We start from the raw sequence: 21,038 nt of genomic DNA, 5'->3' as shown, positions 1-21,038 counted from the left end.
GGTAGAATTTCCCAGGAAAACCATCCGGGCCTGGAGTTTTCTTATTTGGAAGGTTGTTTATCACTGACTCAATATCTTCATAATTAATTGGCCTGTTTAAAAAAATCAATTTCTTCCTGTTTCAGTCTTGGTAGTTTATAGGTTTCCAGGAAGGCCTCTATCTCTTCCAGATTGCTTAATTTATTGGCATATAGCTGTTGATAAAACTTCCTAATGATCCTTCCAATTTCTTTGGTGTTGGTCATGACCTCTACTTTTTCATTCATAATTTTATTAATTTGGTTCCTTTCTGTATTCTTTTGGATAAGACGTGCCATGGTCTGTCAATTTTATTGATTCTCTCAAAGAACCAGATTCTAGTTCTATTGATCTGCTCTACAGTACTCCTGGTTTCTAATTTATTGTTTTCTGCTCTAATCTTGGTCAGCTGCTTCCTCGTGCGTGGATTAGGCCTGTCCCTCTGTTGCTGTTCCAGCTTCTTGAGGTGAGAATATAAAAACTGCATTTTAGATTTTTCTATTCTTTTGAGTGAAGTTTGGATGGCTATGTATTTCCCCCTTAGGACTGCCTTTGCAGTATCCCATAGGTTTTGGACCATTGTGTTTTCATTCTCATTGGTCTCCAGAAATTGTTTAAATTGATTTTAGATTTCCTGGTTTATCGAGTCCTTCCTGAGCAGGATGGTTCTTAGTCTCCAAGTGTTTGAGTTTCTTCCAAATTTTTCCTTGTGGTTGAGTTCCAATTTCAAAGTGTTGTGGTCTGAGAATATGCAGGGAATAATTTCAGTCTTTTGGTATCAGTTGAGACCTGTTTTGTGACCCAGAGCATGGCCTATTCTTGAGAATGTTCCATGGGCATTAGAATAGAATGAACATTCTTTGGTTCTGGGTGTAGTGTTCTATATATATCTATGAGGTCCAACTTATCGAGTATGGCATTCAAAGCTCTTGTTTCCTGATTTCTTGTTTAGGTGATCTGTCTATTGCTGATAGTGGAGTGTTGAGGTCTCCTACTATTAATATATTTTTATCTATATGTCTCTTTTTTGTGATTAAGAGTTGGCTTGTGTATCTTGCTGCTCCCCTGTTGGGGGCATATATATTTATAATTGTCATATCCACTTGTTGGGTACATCCTTTAAGAATAATATAGTGCCCTTTTGTGTCTCTAACTATAGTCTTTAGTTTAAAATCCAATCTGATATGAGAATTGCTACCCCAGCTTTATTTTGAGGTCCATTGGTGTGAAAGTTGGTATGCCATCCCTTTACTTTCAGTCTGAATGTATCTTTAGGTTCAAAATGAGTCTCTTGTAGACAGCAAATGGATGGGTCATGTCTTTTTATCCAATCTGCAACCCTGTGACGTTCAATGGGAGCATTTAGGCCATTTACATTGAGACTCAATATTGAGAGATATGATTTTAATGATGCATATTGCCAGTAAAGTCTTTGTTTCTATAGATTGTGTCTTTCTGTTCTGTATCACTCTTGGGGACTTTTTACTTTTATAGAACCCCTCAGTATATCTCCTGTAGGGCTGGTTTCATGGTTACGAAATTGGTCAATGGCTGGCAATTCTGGAATGCCTTTTTTTCTCCATCAATTTAAATTGAACGATAGCCTTGCTGGATAAAGGATCCTTGGCTGCATGTTTTTCTCTGAAAGAGCTTTAAAAATGCCCCCCAACACTTTCTCTCATTCCAGGTCTGTGTAGACAGGTCTGACGTAATTCTGATACCTTTACCTTGGTACGTGAGAGATTTCTTTGCCATGGCCGCTTTCAATACTGTATCCTTGGATCTAATTTTTGCAAAATGCACTATGACGTGACGTGGCATAGGTTTGTCCTGGTTGAGCTTGGGAGGGGTCCTCTCTGCCTCTTGGACACGAATGTTTTTTTCCCTCGCTAGATTAGGGAAGTTTTCAGCTACAATTTGTTCAAATATCTCTTCTAGACCTTTGTTTTTCTCCACCCCCTCGGGGATGCCGATGATTCTGACATTGGAACGTTTCATTGAGTCAGTAATCTCCGGTAACCTACATTCCTGAGCATGGATTTTTTTGAGTCCAGATTCTATTTTAGCTTTCTCTTCTACTAGCCCATCCTCCAATTCACTGATACGTTCTTCTGCCTCATTCACCCTGGCCGTCAGAGCCTCTAGTTTTGACTACATTTGGTTCATAAAATTTTTTATTTCTGCCAGATTCGCTCTCATTTCTGCCCGTAGAGATTCTATATTCTCATTAACATTTTCATGAATACTTTTTTCAAGTCTACACATCATCTTGACCATTGTTACTCTGAATTCCATTTCTGATAATTTGGTTATATCCATGTCCATTAGTTCTGTGGCAGAGGCCACAGACTCATTGTCTTTCCTTTGCTTGGGGGGGGATTTCTCCTTCTTGTCATTCTGATGAGGAGACGTTGTGGGGTTGTTGAGAGCCCAAATTATTGACCGGGACCCAGGCATTGTGCCATTGTTTTATAGGGATCTTAGGAATGTGGGCTTCTTGATTTTTCAGCCTGCCTTCTGTGGGAGGGGCCTGCTGTGCCGATACTCAGGGAACCCTGTTTGGGGAGAGTCTCCATGTCCCCTGCGAGGGGGGATGGGGATGGGCACACTGTGAGCTGGTATTTCTAGGCTTTTGTTCTCTGGCGGCTTTCCCTGGTGGTTTGCTGTGCTTCTTCTGAGAGTCAGAGCAGCAGTAGCTGAATCTCAGCCTCTGTCTCAGAACAGAGGGATGGCAGTCCGTTCTCCACTGATGTTCTGGCCACTTTAACTCTTTTTCTGTTGGTGCTTCTCAACCCTGCAGCCTCCTGGGATGTGCGCCCCACACCCGGCGTCCCAGCCCTCACTTCCAGGGCCGGTGTATCTCTGTCCATTGTGTTTCTAACACCACCAGCCGCCAGCCACCAGCCGCCAACCGCCCCCCACATTCCCTGGCTCACGGTCTCAGTCTGCTCCCTCGCGGGTGCCGGTCTGCTAGTCCACCAGCTCCCCTGTGCAGTTGGCTACCGCTTCCCGGTGCCCGAACGCGGCAGCTCCCTCCCCCCCTCCGTTTATCTTCCGATATCTGTGTGCGATTTCATGGCTCCCCGCTTCGTACCTCAATACTCAGCACTGGAGATGTTCATTTGTAGAGATCCAGATGTATCTTCCTGTGTCTCAGGCTGATTCCGTGGATGTTCAGGCTGGTCTGGTACCTATCCAACTCAACTCAGGGGACTGGCTGAAAAAGGGGTCCTCTACTCCTCTGCCATCCTAACTCCCCCCCTCCCCTCCAGCAGTTTTCTAATAGAGTTCTTCCCATCCTTTTTCCAGTTCCCCAGTTGTAGCCTTTTTCAACTTCTTTAGCGCATATCTTTAAATATTTATCTCTGTATTTTAATAAATTTTGTTTTTCAAATGTGACATTATTGATTTAGTTTTTATTATGGAAAAAGAAGTTTTGGCTCTTATACTAGACACCCCTCCCAACTATACATACTTTCTTTTTTCATTCTCTATAAAGCTATATCTCAATTTTTGACTAAATCAATATCCAGCAATTATAAAGATTTTTATTGTTTCCTGCTGGGTTACATTTCCTTTCACATATGCCTTATTTTTACTTTGCTAGAGTTAATTACCTTGTTTTTTTGTTGTTGTTGTTTTGCTTTGTTTCTTTTACATTTATCACAAAGCCATAGTCAAATTCTCTGACACAATTGTAAAAACTCACCTCAATATGTTCATACATACTGGTAATCCCTCAGTTCCGTCTTTTCTTCCTGGTACTAGTATTCTGAAACCCTGTGCATTGCTGCTCCAATCTAGACTAATGACTGTCCAGCAAAGTTAATGTGCTAGAATGTCCCTTTGCATATCTCCTGGGTTGGATGTTCTACTTCATTTGCTTAGTCTAGTGTTTTATGGTTAAAACATTCTGTAGATGTCCTTGAGAAAGGTTGTATTTGAGGTAAGCTTTCTGAGACCTTGCACATCTGAAGATACTTTTTAAGGTGCCATAATATTTGTTTGATGGCTTGGCTGGGTACAAAATTCTTTGAAGATTTTCCTTTCCTTCAAAATTCTGAAGCCATTGTTCCATTGTTTCCTGGGTTCCAGTATTGTTGGTAAGAAGTCCAATATCATTTTGAATCCTGATCATTTTTATGTGTCTTGTTTCTTTTCTCATTGGTATATTTTAGGATAGTCTATTTCTGGTATTATAAAATTTTACAATAATGTGCCTTTGTTCAATTGTGCTGTGCCTGTACATCAGGCCTTTCCAGTCAGCAAATTCAATTACTGCTGGTCCAGCAACTTTTATTTGATGATTTTTTAATATAATTTCCTCTCCTTGATTTTCTCTATTCTTTTAGAAATTCCTTTTAATTGGGAAATGAACCTCCTTGGATTAATCCCCTAAATTTCTTATCTTTTCTAATTTTTAATTTCTTTGTATTTTTTGTTATTTCTTCTGAGTTTTTTGGAGATTTATATTTCAGCCCTTCTATTAAATTTTAAATCTCTGTTTTTCTATAATTATCCAAAAGTACTTTCTTTCTAAATGTTCCTTTCCAAATGTTTTTCTGTTTCATTTCATGGATGCAATATCATTCTTATTTCTCTGAATATCTTAATTTTTTAAAAATCTTATTTCAGTTCTCTGCTCTGGTGTTTTTTCCTTCATTATTTTTTTCTATGTATTTGATTTCTGCCTTTCATTATAAAGGCTTTACCTATATTCTAACAATCCTTGTTTATCTGTTCATATTCAGGAATAAGGTCTCAAATTTGACCTAGTGAGTAGATTGCCAAATTGTCCATTAGCACTGTTATTAACTTATAATTCCTTCCAAAATGATATGAGAGTCTTATTTTCCACACCCATACCTTTGCTTTTCCTGTATATATAAAATCTTCTCTAACTTAAGGCAAAAATACTTTCGAACATACTCAGAAAAATGTTATCACAATTCCTATAAACCATTAAATTACTCTCAAATTATACAAATACTAATAAAAGGATGTCTGGGTAATCTACATTGAAAATGAAAAAAGCACAATATAAGTTCTGAATAGTGTGATGCAAATACTGTTTTAAAATATAGGTACAAGTATGAGTTTGAAGAAACCATATAAAGTAAAATGTAGATTTAATATTTAAAAGGCTATAGAAATTCAGAAAATAATCACTGTTATCCTAGAAAACAAAATACTTACATCATGCAAGTTATCAAGAAGTTTTGTAAGTTGGTAGAAACGCTGTGAGCTAGAGACAACTCCTTTTTGCCTCAAACCAATTGCCTTGATGAGTTCTCTAATGTAGCATGATCTCATCTCTTCAAACTGGTTTTGACTTCTTAGTCCTTCCAAAGGAACTGTAAGAATATAACTAAAGTGGCAGTTATGTTTAAAAAGATGATGGCAGCAAATTATAATAAAAATTTGTGAGCTGGGTAAAGATTTCTTTTGATATGGAACTCTAGATATGTACATCTTAACTAGGAAACAGTGTTATTGATAATTTTAGGATACATAAACTTATAGGACTCTTGAAGCATGTAAGAACAACTAGATAAACTAAAGAACATTTTAGCTTACCTATTTTAGAGCTGTATCAATGGATTATTCATTTAACTTAGGATTTGCTCAAAAGAGCATCTGTCGTTCTATAGTCCTGTCTCAGGAATAGATTTAGTTTACGATTATAGGTATGATGGGTCTTTTTTTTTTTAAAAAAAAAAGTATTTTAACGAATACTTAGATCTCTCTGTCAAATTTGTCTTCATATAAATCTGAAGTATTTGTCATTGAGATTATTCATATATAATTTATCTTTTTGGTTGTAATTTTAACATTGCTTCATTAAATGTCCTAATTCCTTCCTGCTCGTATGAGAGAAAACTATTGATCATCCAACCACTTTGTTATACTCTATTTTTACTAACTTCTTTTAATTTCTATTTTTAATTCAAATAGTTTGGTTGACTATCTTTTGTTTTTTTGGTATACAATACTGTATTTAAAATATCCTCATTTCTCCCTTCCCAATAGTTGTAGCTCCTGTTTCTGCTTCATGATTCAGTGCATGTTTTAGGATTTCCAGAACGATATTAAATAAAATAATGGCAAATATTCCTTTTTTGTTGCTTATTTTAATGGTAATGCCCCTTATTCCTATTCTTCCTTCCTATTCTTACTGCTAGTTCTCTTATTACCACTACATTGTCAATTTTACCTATAATTTTTTCCTTAATATTTTAGGTCCTTCTGTTGTCACTTGTTTGAGATGCTCTGCTTGATTTCTTTAGCAAATTATTACCAGAACTCCCAATTTTCTTGTTTCCTTTTGCTTTGGTTGCATTTATCTTACAAACAAACCTTCAAACTTAAATGAAGCAGCTCCCTTTTCCTGTAGTTATATCTAGATTGCTGAAAGAAAAAAAATCATATAATCTCTTGGATTTATATAATGCTACATTTATGATCTTGACCCTTAGTAATATTTCTATAAGAGGTGCACTTAGTTTAAGCAAAGTCAACTGTATATGGTTAGCAAAGGGAGAGAAAAAAATCCTTTTTTAAAAACTCGTATTTATTGCTTGTTTCCCAATGGCTTCCATTCCCCTTGGAAAAAATAAGGCTACAGATAATAAATCAAAGAAACCAAAAAGTAAATTCTTTGGTTTTGCGTTTTCAAAGGCTCATATGATAAATATAAGAAAGACTTTCAAGGGATGTGATTTTTACTCATTGTAAACTTTATTGCTGTATATATGTCTGTACATATATGCTCTATGTATGTAGGTCTCTTCTCTCTAATTGCTTCATATAACAGCTATTTTAAACCTTCATTATTCTTTTTTAAATTTCCCAACCAATCATCGCATCTCTCCCACTCTTAAACATGAATACAAACTTATTTGTGGGGGATAAAGAAAAGGCAAGCCAAGAAACAGACTCTTAACTATTGAGAACAAACTAATGGTTATGGGGGAGGGGGAGGTTGATGGGAAATTGGTAAAATGGGTGATGGGAGTTAAGGAGTGTCCTTGTGATGAGAACCGGGTGTTGGATGGAAGTATTGAATCACTATACTCTTCACCTGAAACTAATATTACACTGTATGTTAACTGGAATTTTAACAAAACACTTAAAATTAATTTTTCTTCTGATTATTGAAGTACTAATTCCAATTAGGTTTCAAGAACTGGAAACTAGTAACCCAAAGTCTTCACTCTATCCATCTAAGTATTTAGAACCAGCATTTGAACCAATTATCCTCTTTAAGAGAAAATCAGGCCTAATCGCAGCCTGCCTCACATCTTTTTAGTATCAACCACTATCAGGAAGTTCTGGTGATATTATAATCTAATCATTAGGCTCTCATCCTATGTTCCTGGGACATTTTGAAATTTTTCCTCCTCTCCTAATCTCTTCCTTACATTTCAGATCAATAATGAACTAGCTCTCCTAAATATTTCTATTTGCTTTAGCTCCTTACCTTAATTCATTTTTTCCTTGATTATTACATCCAGTATTATATGATTGGAGAATTTTCTCTCAGATTCTTGTTGATTCCACAAGTGAGTTTTAGGATTTCTTGCAAATATCTTAGTGGCAAATTGGGAGATGGTGAGTCATGGGCAGTTAGCCAAATGCTATTTTACATAAGAATACTTTAAAAAAAAATAAGGATCTTTATTTTTTTATTTCGCTAACTTAAAAATAACATATATCATTGGAAAAAGTTTAGAAAACATAGAAAATACATAAGAAATTACAAGTCACCAGATTCTACAATCCAATATTTTGGGACATTTCCTAACATCATATTGAGAACATTTACTTATATCTCTCAAAATTCTTTAAAAATAAATGTTTTAATTCTCACATTTAATTTCACTTAACAAAATTATAGGAGTACAATTTATTTGTCTTATCATTTGGTATTTGAAATATTTTACTAGCCTAACAATACTTATGACGAATATAATTTTTGATTTTTTAAAAAGATATATACTTAGAAGTGGAATTGTTGCATTTCTTAACACTCATACATTGCTAAACTTACTATTTAACTGTTTTGTAGCTAGTATTGAGTATTTTCATTTTAGGTAATCTTTGCTTTTTACATAGAAAAACAAAATATCTCATTTTCATTTCTCAAATTATTAGTGAGGTTGAACAATTTTCTTATGTGTATTAGTGATTTTTAATTTTTTTTCCTGTTTTGTACTCACCTATTTATAGGGGCCTAAATTATATTTCAAATATTTTTCAAAGTTTGTTGTTTAATTTTTACATATTTTGTCACAGTTTTGCAACTGTATTGGGGCAAGAGTAGTGCGCAGGCAACCCAACTTTTCTCATGCTCCAGAGGCAAACACTTTCAACTTTTTCATCTATTTATTTTAATTTTTCTTTCCACAGAATTAAATAGCTACATTGTAGTACTGATTCTTGATTTTTTTTATTTTTCACTTTTGATTTTCCAGTGTGGAAAATGAGGCTGTGGCTCTATTTCCATCTTACAAATCTACCATCACCTCCATATCAGTAGTGCTCACACACACAAACACATGCACATGCATACATGCATACACACACAACTTCCTATTCCTCATCTTCCTAATATCATTTTCATAATATTGGTTAGATCAATATTCAGTATTTACTATTCAGTTATGTAAATGTTACTACAGTTGAGTCACACATAGTATATATTATGATTTCTAGTACAATTTTCTGTTTTAGTGAGAGTAAATAATCATCTAAATGGGTGTATGAAGTGGTATCTCACTGTGGTTTTTATTTGTATTTCCCTAATGATTAGTGATGCTGAGCATCTTTTCATGTGCTTAATGGCTATTTGTATACCTTCTTTGGAGAAATGCCTATTCAGGCCCTTGTCCATTTACAAATTTTTTAATTGTTAAATTGTAGTTCTTTCTATATTCTAGATATTAATACTTCTTTATCAGATACATGATTTTCAAATTTTTTCTCCCATACAGTGGGTTGACTTTTTACTCTGTTGATCATGACCTTTGATGCACTAAAGTTTTAAATTTGATGAAATCCATTTATCTATTTTTCTTTTATTGCCTGTGTTTTGTGTATCATATCCAAGAAATCATTGCCAAATTCAACATCATGAAACTTTTCCTCTGTTTTTTTTAATAGTTTTATAGTTTAAGCTCTTAGATTTAGGTCTTTGATCTATTTTAAGTTAATAAGAGTCCAGCTTCATTTTTTAATGAAGTTTTCTAAACATCTTTTGTTAAAAAGACTAATTATTTCTTTGATGATTTCTTTTCCTATGTATTTTCCTGTTCTTTCTTTCTAGTGCTCCAACTATTTGCATATTGGGCCTCTTTGCTTCTGATTTTCAGAAGCAGAAGATTGGTTTTTGCTCTACTTTTGAGAGGTTTTCTAACTTTGTCTACCAATGCCTTTACTGACTTTTAAATTCTGCTTTCATATATACATAGTATATTATATATATAATAAATTATATATTTATTTTATTTATTATTATTATATTTCAAATATTTTTGAAATATATTATTATATTTCAATATAATATAATATATTAATATATTATATTATTATATTTCAAATATTTTTGTTGTTTAATTTTTACATATTTTGTCTTTATTTTAATTTTTAATGACAAATTGGAGGTTTAAATTATATATATATATAATAAATTATATATATATATAAATTCTGCTTTCCAACTTCCAAGAGCTCTTTGCTTTTAATGTGTTATTCTTTTCTCACAGTATCTAGTACTTGTTTCTTGGGTGCAATATATTCTCTTATCTTTCTAAACAGATATAGCTTTTTAATTTTTTTGAGGTTTTCATCTCCCTACATCATCTTTGTCTTCCAAGTTTGTTGTTTGTTTTCTTTCTGATTTGTCTTTGTCTTTGATGTTAAAGGACTCTCTCAGATGCCTCTGTTATTTGTATTCAAGAGTGGAAAACTACAAGGCTGATTCACAGCTCTGTTTCAATAGGTAGTGTTTATTGACTGTGAGCTTTAGTACAGGGCAATCCTGCTGAGCTATTTCAAAAAGAAACACCTGCTATTAACATATTAGCTCTTTTTCTTTCTAGCAAAAGAGATTCTGCAGAGAAGAATCTTTCATTCTCCTGTCTAGAGGATATAAACCTGGATGACAATGTTCTGGGAGACATGGGTGAAGGGAGTATGGTGGAATATGGTATCTCAACATTTGATATATAATTAATCCGTTGTCATTACAGGACCTCTCACCCTCAACAGTACCTACAGTTCACCAATCCAGCTACCCTTTGTTATATCCTCTTCAAGAACTAAACGTAAGGTCTCTGCCTGAGTTGAAAAGGGACAATTTCATGGTTGGGTGATTTCTGGATACAGCCTTTAAAAAGAACTTTGTGTTTTTAACTCTACCCTCACTGTCATCTCAAAAAAATCATTGTTGAGATTTGCTATATTTGCTATATAGCAACTTGCTATATTTTCCTGAAGATCTTTATTTTAATTTTTAATGACAAATTGGAGGTTTAAATACTTATGTATCAAATCATTGAACTTTTCTTTTATCAACTTTCCAATTGCATTTATTTTCAAAAGGGTATTCTTTATTTGAAATCTCAAAATTATTATTTATATTCCTTTTAGTCTGTTTTTAACATATTAAGCATGTACATTTAACTCAATAATCTGGTATTTATTTTAAGATATAATTTGAACTAAATATCCAAACTAAGTTTTCCCCAAATATAAAACTTATTTTTCCTAACAATATTAATTTTCTCCATTCTCATTGATTCATGATGTTTCCACTACAACATACTAAGTTCTAATATATACTGGTCTGACTGGACTAACAACTTAGTGTATCCTTCTCTCACACTGTATTAATTAGGCAGAATTCTAATTTCCTTCTTCACCTCAAAATTTTTATAATACTTACCTACTTATTTTTTAAGATTTAAAGATGAATTCCCAAAAGCTTTGCCAAGTCTCTCCTCAAAAATCCCATTAGGATTTTTATTAGAATTTATAGAAATCATAAGTACTATTCACCAAATATTGCTGTTTTCCCCTTTTCTTGAAGCTGCAAGTGGCCAAGAATCTTGTTTCTATAGTATGTGACTGGAGGTTATAGATATGTCACTTCCTTCCCTTACCATTTCCTTCCTTACCAGTACTCTAGAGATTGGAGAAGTATATGTCAAGATATAGCTTCCTTGTGCCTGGCATGTGAGTGACAACAATGAGCAGAGCCATCTTGTTGATCTGCATTGGACATATAGTGGAAAAAATACATACTTAAAATATTTTTTTTTGTTAAGCTACTGAGATTTTGGAGTGGTTTGGTACTTCAGCATAATGTAACCTATGTATAAATATAGAATTATGTTAATAATAACAACTAATTTAGGAAATCTAGAATTACCTCTAACCTAATTGCTATAGGATTCATTACTGCCAAGAAAAGGAGAGGAGTTAACTGCTGTAATATTAAATTTATTCTAGTCGACTCTCTTGGCTAGTTCCATATCAATACTTTAGCCCACTTTATGCTCTTTTATCAAAATAGGCTTGAAGGTCTCTCCTCCAAATAGTGTTCCCAAGGTAGGGGGAGAAGGCTATGGATCCTTAGATCCTGTATTGGTCCCTGTGTTTGCATAGATTTCATGAGGAAAACTTCCTTTTTAAGGATTTAGCTTTTTTGCCTTTTTTCCCTGATGTGTACCCCACCCCTCCACTATTTGAGATTTGTGTTACTATAGAGAAGTCTCTGAGAAGATACTACTGAGAAAGACCCTTAGCTCACTTTAGCTCCCTAAAGTTCTCTTTCAAATCACTGAGTGAAAGAAGGATGAATTCAGATATTCAAAGGCTGAGCTTACCTGTGCATGGAAAGGGCACAGAAAAAGGTGAAAAGTAAAAGCAGTTTTAAAAATTTTCCCACCCAGACCCTTGGGGATCCACTGAGGCAGAGGTGTGTGGGGTTCTTTGTGTATGAGAAAGAGTGAAATGTATATTTTCCCATTCTTCTGATGACCAATGCTATGTTTCATAATGTTTCTTCTGGGTATAGAGCTACAGTGCATTTCCCAGCCTCTCCTGCAGTTAAATATGGGTCATGGAATGTGGGTAGAAGTGACATATGACACTTCCAGGCCTCACTTCCAAATCTTTTCTCACTCAGTGCTTATCTTCTAGTTAGATCCAATGGAGGACTCCAAGCTGCTATGAAAGGGTGGAGTCCCTATATGGAAGAAGCATGGGTTTTCTTGCTAACCCACTGGACTGTGAATATGAGTGACAAATAAACTGCTTTTGTGTTATGCCACTGATCTTTGTAGATTATTTGTTATAACTGCCTATTCTGACATAAAAAAAAATAGTTCCAAACAAAATTGTGTTTTTTATATAGTAAGTCTTTTGTGGAGTGGGGGTGGAAGGAAGATAGTTTGTGTTTATTAACTAGTTCATAATACCTAATTAGGTGACTATGAAAAAGTCATTTAAGCACATTTTATCTGAGAAAAAAAATAGAACTGCCTAATTGACAAGATATTTTACTATTATGTAAAACCTGAGAAATATGAAGTAATTTTATTAATGTCTACGACACTATATTAGGTGTTTCTTCTTTGCACCCAAAATCTAAGATTCATACCTCATGTATATGATTGTATTGTCATTTGAGACTTTCTCAATTAATTGAAAATTAAGAAAGTAAACATCTTGTAAAAGTTGCTATACTCACTCACTTGTATTAAGAAGGAGCAATACTTTCATACATAGGAACTCTTCTTGGCTAACTTGAAGCTTGACAAACTCCTGTGGGATTTGCCACATGGTGAGGCATAATGAATAGAATGATGATTCCTTCATCCTCTGTCTTGTATCACACACAACAGACAAAAGAAAAAGCAACAGGAAAAAAGAAACACAGCCAGTTTGTGTAATTTATCAGAGAAAATGAGATTTGGTAATTTACATATTACAGAAAATGTCTTTTTGTAAACAAACTCAATATTTTGAATTTTAAACAAAATAATAAGTAAACTATTCACAATACTGAATTTTTGAGGTTAAGAAATTTTAAAGTTAGGAAATCATATTAAATACATATTGACCAAGATTAATGTTGTTTCTCACTTTTATCATTGCATTTAAAAACCTAAGGAGTTGAGAATGTGGACCTGAGGAACACTCAGGAAATCATATATTTACTGATGATTTTTTCTGTTAAAAAATATATGTATGTATAATTTGGTATGTAATCCAATCAAAGAATGAAATCAGTTCATAGAAACTGAAGAATGTAGAATAGTTAGTGTATTCAGTTCAGAGTATTCAGTGTAGAAGACTTATACCATGAACTATTCCAGGGGAAATGTATGGTGACAAAGAGAACACTACAAAGGATTAAATAACTGACAAGGCCAAACCCTAATTCTGAAGGTCGGAGAAAAATTCTTAAAGGTATTTTCTCAACCATGTGCTGTTCTGCAATATCCACATTAGTCACATGCAGCTAACACAAATAGTGAAAAGAAAACTAAATTTTGACTCAGATGAGGTAAAATTAATCCAGACTATTACTCAGATTCTTTGGCAATTCTTCTGAGCCTGTTTCTTGAACTGTATAATGAAGAACATTGATTCCTTACCTATTTCAAAAGATTATAGGGCAAAATGGAATAAAATATATGAAAATTATCTGTTAACTATAAAGACAAAAATAATATGTCATACAATTCTGAGTCAGCATTCATCATTAAAATGGTATAAATATTTCCCTGAAAATATTCTTACTCAGTTTAAGATTATATGTCAAAAATTAATTATAGTAATTTAAATATAGCCAAGAAAATTGAAATATTCATCTCTCAATTTTTAAAATAACTTACCAGTCTGATTTTTCCTCTAGGAGGAGAGATAATATCTTTACTTTTTGAAGGTAAGTCAATACTTTCAAGCAAAAATACTTCTAATTTACATTATTATCTTCATTAGTACCAACTATAAAATTTTAATTTGGTAAACTAAAAATTTCATTTTATCTTTAAGTATACTTCTTGAGACATTTTTGAAGTTTAAAAAAATGGATTTGAGATGATTATTATATATTGAAACAAAAGGGGAAAGGTATCTCCAAATATCAAATTACTGATATAATGATACAATTTTATTAATTTTGTTATAGCAAGCCATATCCTGAGATAATTCTGATAAACATTTCAGGAAAATTCTATTATTTGGGATACTAAATGTGTAATCATCTACTGAAATGTAATTTTCAAGATTATCCTTTGTGATAATATGAACAAAAATCAAGTTACTACTTACTCATTTAGTATTAGATCAGGTGCAAAATATAGCATCTGTCCACTGACATGTTTATAAGATCTCCATCCTAGTCCAAACACCATTAAACTCATCCAAGAATACTGGATGAGAGTTATCTGGTCATCAATATGTAAATTTCGAAAACCTACAAAACAAAGTAAAAAAAAAAAAAAAAACGCAAAATGATCCCCAGAATCACTTGTGTTAAAATGTCGAAAATGTGTAGAAATTTGAAAATAGATGTAAGTAGGGTAATATATTGTTTTCAATTTCAATGTATTTTATACTATAAATGAGGAAATATTAATACATAATAGAGCCTGAGAAATTTAGGAACAACTTTGAAATCATTAAAATTGGTAACTGTGATTTAAGCATTTCTGGGAATTCACACATACAACGTTCATTTGCTGAGAATCACTTGTGTGCCAGGCACTGTGTAAAAATGGTTATGAGAATGAAAAATGGTTATGAGAATGAAAGACTTGCCCTTAAAAGAAACTCACAAGTCAATAGGAAAGACAAGCACATAAGTACAGTGGTACAGAAGGTTAACAGGAAATACACCAGGAATTGGGAGGTAAGTCAGGAAAAACTCTTGAGAAGATCATGCCCAAGCAGAATATAATCAGATTGTTGAGGAAACTTGAATCTTTGGGATTTAAAAATAAACTGATTTTATTTTATAAAACCACTGCTTTCAATTGTGCTTTATTTTTATTTAACATCCCTTAATTATGTCTTAGGTAGATTCCATAGTTTTGTGGTCACTTTTGTTTTTGAAATTTAATCCAGTCACATTTTATTTAATTTTTTATTGACATTCACTATTTTTTATTTCCTTTCATCCAACTCGCTTTCCATAACTTCTATTTATTTATAATTTTTATTATGTTCAATTAGCCAAAATATAGTACCTCATTAATTTTTGATGCGGTGTTCAATGATTCATTAGTTGCATATAACACCCATGGGGTTTAAGAGTTTTACAGTCTGTGTGTGTGTGTGTGTGTGTGTGTGTGTGTGTGTGTGTGTGTGAATTCTCTGGTCTTTCATACCTCCACAACCTCTTTTAGGCCCTTCTCTGTATCGGTGGCAGAGGGAGGATGGCAGGGAGTGGGGAAATGCACTGACTCAAATAGTCAAAATCTCTTCACCTTTTTCAGTTCTCATTTTGTCTGTTTTGCAGAAGGTCACAGCCCAACACTGATAAACTTAAATGAGGGAGAAGCAAAGAGGTAAATCTGGATATGGAGGCTGTGGTCAGATATGTCTATTAAGGAGCAACAATATGATATAGCCTTATTTGTGTTTTGGAGGGATTCTTGGTAGCCATGTAGAAGATGGATTCAAGGGAGTTAAGTCTGGTGTTACAGAAAAAAGTTGGGAGCTATTGCCAAAAACCAAGTGAGAGATGATAAAAGTCTGAAATAAGTCAACAGGTAGGCATACAGAGGAGGGAGTACATCAGAGAAATATTTAAATCAAAGAGATTTGACAACTGATTGTGTGTAGGTAGGAGGAAGAAGGAGCCTGATAGATGCTTCAGAATTTTGCAGGAATGGTGAATGATAACAGCATAACAGAAAAAATAGAGGAGGAGAAATAGGCTAGGGACCAAATTGTAAGTTTTGATTCGTTGGACTGACTTTTGGAATGTCTAGACAGCAGTTGGACAAATGAATTAGAAATATGGAGAGATATGTGAACCATAAGTATAAATTTGGAAATTATTTGTATTTGAATATAGCTGAAACAATGGTAGTAGATGAAATCTTTTATTAAAGGTACATAAAAATCAAGTGTTTTGGTGGGAATATCAACTATTTTCCACAAAGCTATTTTTTTAAAAGATTTTATTTATTTATTTGACAGAGAGAGACAGCCAGCAAGAGAGAGAACACAAGCAGGGGAAGTGAGAGAGGAAGAAGCAGGCTCCCAGCAGAGCAGGGAGCCCAATGCAGGGCTTGATCCCAGGTCCCTGGGATCACCCCCTGAGCCGAAGGCAGATGCTTAATGACTGAGTTACCCAGGCACCCCTCCACAAAGCTATTTTAATAACATCTGTTCCACCTAAGAATTCATATATGTATTTCATTTTCCAGAATATATATTTCATATATATATACTTGGTATATACCAACAAATATATATATTTTATATATATGTATATGTGTACATATGTATATATGTAAATATGTATATACATATACATATATATATATATATAAAAAATGACAGGCTCATAGAAAGTTAGGTTCCATTAGTCAGTTGTATTAATAAATTATTCACTACCATCTTCAGGAACATATTTTTATTCTTTATTTTTTATTCTTTTCTTTTATCCTTTTATCCTCTTCCTTTTATCCTTTATTCCTTTCTTAGTCAATTTCATAACTTGCTAAAGAAAGCATTTCATACTACTTAAATATTTGACCTACTGTACTTTTTTTCACTCCAGGCCTTTGTTTCATGTTAATCTCTAATTTGAAAAAATTTACATCATAATATAACAGTTAATTCATTTGTTCTTTTTTTAAAAACAGATTCCACTTATATTTTACATGTTTATATCTACTTTACCCCACCCTTTATTTTGGGAGGGTTGCTTGTTTTTCTCTTTGCATTCTGGGACTACTAGAAATAAAAATAAAGTAACATTTTTAGTAGATTATAATATAAAAGGCAAATCTTTGCTGAAATAACTTAAAACTTTTGAAATTACCAATATTTATAGCAGAAAATGTATTTTCCATTTAACAGAATGAAAAGTAACTGAGAAAATAGCTTTTTAAAATAGCCAGCTTTTAGAGGGCTTATCTGTGATAAATGTACACTGTTAAATTGACTTGAACATGCCTGGTACAGAAGTGTTCTTTTTTTCCCCATTAACTGTAATATCATTCATTACTTCATACTGAAACAAAGACAGGAACACTGAGCTCAAATTACCATTGATGATAATGATCAGGTAAAGTCAGTACATTTTCAATGATGATCAAAATGAAAAACTTCACATAGAAAGTGATGGATGATCCTTAATTGTGTTTAACAAGTAGTAAAGAAAAATACCCTTTCCTTTTAAGTGACTTGACCTGATAATTTTTGACAAAAGCCCTGTTACAAGCTGTTCAATCCTTAATGCTTAAAAAAAAAAAAGCGTATGTTAACACATGGCATGTATAATCTTCTAAGTTCTCCTGTGTTTCTTCCAGAGTTTTGATAAAATGTATAGGTTGTGCTGTTGTAAAAACTGTCATGTACTGAAACATTTACTCTACAACAAAGGTGGAGCACTCAATACTTCAGCACCTTCTGACACAAAGTGTGAGTGAAGTTTGAGGAGCATAAAAAAAGCTACAGTGCAATAAGTATAATCACCAACATATATACGATTTTTTTTTATGAATAAGGATTTGATGGCACAGTTCCTTTTGCACCAGTCCTGTAATTTAAATTTCTATAAATACTCTTTGAGCATCCCCTCTGGATGAAGCATTCTGATTGCAACAAGGCAAAAAGACTAGAAAGATGTTTCTGCCTTTAACACTTGCAGTCTGGTGAAACAGAAAATGAGAACATAATTATAAATCAGAGTGATAGTATGGTTGACAAAGTAAAGGTGATGTGGTAGAGCAAAGAGGCCTTTGACTCAGTCTGGGAAGGCCAGGGAACTCGTCCTTGGGGGAAGTGACAGGTAATTAGAATCCTGAAGGTTAGTGAGGGGCCAGCCAGGGGAAAAATGTGGAAGAAGGGAAGGATCTTCAGGTAGGGAAACAATATGGGCAAAAGAAGGCAGGATACTGAGCAAAGAGCATTGTGAGAATTGAAGCTTAGAGTTGCTTGAAGAGGAAGAATCAGACATAACATTGTAAATTCAGAAGTCAAATCACAGATAATCTTGGATGGTTAATCCACTCCTTAATCTTAAATTAAGAAGTTTGGACTTTGTTATGAACAGTAAAGGAAATAATACAATTGGTTACAATTGTTTTTAGAAAGATGATTCTGGTGGCAGAAGAGGATTGTTTGGTGGTAGGGTGAAAGTGGTAATAGGGTTAGTCAAAGAGCTACAACTGAAATCTAGGAAAAGAGGACAAGGACCTCAACTAAGTCATGGCAGCAGCAGTGGAAGTAGCATATATAATGAATCATATATTTAATAAGTGGAGTTGACAGAATTTGATAACTAATTGGACAGGAGGTGAAGGAGAAAATTGAGCCTAGTAGGATACCCAAGATTCTATCTGAGGCACCATTTAAAGATAAAGAAAAAGGTTTTAGGTTTATGAAGCAAAAGGTCATGTTGGCCTAGAAATTCATCCAGGTGGAAATATGTATAAATAATTGAAATACATGGTTCAATAGTTCATTAGAGGGTCTGGGTTGACACTATGTATTTAGGAGTATTTAGGATACAGTGGTAGTTGAAGACAAGGCTATAAATGGGCTCATCTAGTTTGTGTAGAATTAGAAACTACTGGAGTAGAAGATGGAATGCAGGAGATGCCAAATTTATGATGTGAATGGAAAAACAAATCCATAAAGGAAACAAAATGTATAAATTGAGAGAAACATATCTACCTGAAGGGAAATGATAAATGCCAAAGTAAGAGTATCAGCAAGAAATGATACTTTGTCAGTGGCCCCAAAGGCATGCAAAGCATGTTAAGGTTGAAAGTATTCATTATATTTGATAAACAAAAATTTTGTTAACATAGGCAATAGTAATTTCAGTGGAGTAGGATGCTAGAAAAATCATTTTTGAAAGGCTTCATAACAGTATTATCAAAGCTTGATACTCATAGGCTAATTTCATTTCTTTTCCATCACTTTTTTTGGAGGAAATAATTTGATGTACTTATTTTACTTGGGATAAAAGAAAAAAATCCTTTCATATATGCAATGGCTGTCCCTGACTCAAAAGATATTTTGGCATGCTTCAAAGGCAGAAAACAAAGCAAAGGACTGTTCCAGTCTTCTGATACTGTTGATTGCAAATAGTCTGGCTAACTGAGATGAAGAAGTGAGATATTTCAAAAATGCAATATTTGAAAATGTTGAAGCATTGACCCTCATAGATTTTTTTCACAAAATAAACAGAAGAATCAGGACAAAATTTATAAAAAGAAAATATTTCCCTCAAACCTCACTATCATGTAAATTCTGCCATAATATATTGATATAAAGGATAAATAATATTTCAAAGTGAAATTGAATAGGGAATAAGTACTTATTAATTTAAATTCCAAAGCCTACCCTGACTTTCAAGATCCTCCTTTATCAACCCATAACTTACACCTCTAAGTTTCCTTCGACTACTCTCCCTAACATAAATTACCAGTGGCTTCTTAATACTTTGCTGATGAAACCCCCAGGATGTCAATACTCACTGTAATAGTGTTTGAGAAACACACACACACCATATCTTCTTTATCCATTCATCTATCAATGGACACTTGGGCTGCTTCCATAATTTGGTTATCGTAAATAATGTTGCAATAAACATAGAGGTGTATATATCCTTTTGAATTTGTGTTTTGTATTCTTTGGGTAAATACCCAGAAGTATCATTACTGGTTCATTTGATAGTTCTGTTTTTAACTTTTTGAGGAACCTCCATACGATTTTCCATAATGATTGCACCAATTTACATTCCCATCAATAATGTGTGAGGGTTCCTTATTCTCCATATCCTTGCCAACATTTGTTATTCATTGTCTTTTTGATTCTAGCCATTCTGACAGATGTGAAGTGATATCTCATTGTGGTTTTGATTTGTATTTCAGTCATCATTTGATGATGACTGATGTTGAGCATCTTTTTATGTGTCTGTTAGCATCTGGATATCTTCTTTGAAAAATATCTGTTCATGTCTTCTGCCCATTTTTAAATTGGGCTATTGTTTGTTTTGTTTTGTTTTGTTTTGTTTTGTTTTGGTGTTGAGTTACGTAAGTTCTTTATCTACTTTGGATACTAACACTGTATCAGATACGTCATTTGGAAACAGCTTCTCCCGTTCAGTAGGTTGTCTTTCAGTTTTGTTAATTTCTTCCTTTGCTGTACAGAAGTTTTTATTTTGTTGTACTCCCAATAGTTTTATTTGTGCTTTTGTTTCCCATGCCCCAGGAGACATATCTAGAAAGATGTTGTTATGGTTGATGTCAGAGAAATTACTGACTGTGCTCTCTTCTAAGATTTTTATTGTTTCAGGTCTCACATTTAGGTCCTAATCCATTTCATGTTAGAAAGTGGTCCAGTTTCATTTTTTTGCATGTTGTTGCTGTCCAGTTTTCTCAACACCATTTGTTGAAGAGACTGTTCTTTTCTAATTACATATTCTTTCCTTCTCTGTTAAAGGTTAATTGGTCATATAGTTGTGGGTTTACTTCTGGGGTTTCTATTCTGTTCCTTTGATCTGTATGTATGATTCCATGGCAGTACCATACTGCTTAGATTGTTTAGATTGCTACAACTTTGTACTATTTCTTAAAGTCTGGGATTGTGAAACCTTCAGTTTTGTTCTTCTTTCTCAAGATTGCTTTGGCTTTTTGGGTTTGTTTGTGGTTCCATACAAATTTTAGGACTGCTTGTTCTAGTTCTGTGGAAAACGCTGTTGGTATTTTGATAGGGATGACATTAAATCTGAACGTTGCTTTGGGTAATTTAGACATTTT

General features: G+C 33.6%; 1 protein-coding gene across 1 annotated transcript in view; it reads right to left on the bottom strand.

Moving 5' to 3' along the window:
• Positions 1–21,038, bottom strand: part of PGR (progesterone receptor) — a 108,268-nt gene that overhangs the window by 7,419 nt on the left and 79,811 nt on the right. The window contains exons 5-7 of the mRNA XM_045790854.2: positions 14,362–14,506; positions 12,777–12,907; positions 5,215–5,372 (exon numbers count right to left, since the gene is read on the bottom strand). Of these exons, the coding sequence (XP_045646810.1) occupies positions 5,215–5,372; positions 12,777–12,907; positions 14,362–14,506 (434 nt within the window). The remainder of the gene's footprint in view (positions 1–5,214; positions 5,373–12,776; positions 12,908–14,361; positions 14,507–21,038) is intronic.

The sequence above is a fragment of the Ursus americanus genome, chromosome 16, assembly GCF_024610735.1.
Source record: "Ursus americanus isolate L20-20 chromosome 16, mUrsAme1.1.p, whole genome shotgun sequence".
In the NCBI taxonomy this organism is placed as follows: domain Eukaryota; kingdom Metazoa; phylum Chordata; class Mammalia; order Carnivora; family Ursidae; genus Ursus; species Ursus americanus.
The sequence above is the reverse complement of the archived record's forward strand: the minus strand, read 5'-3'. Positions and strand labels throughout refer to the sequence as shown.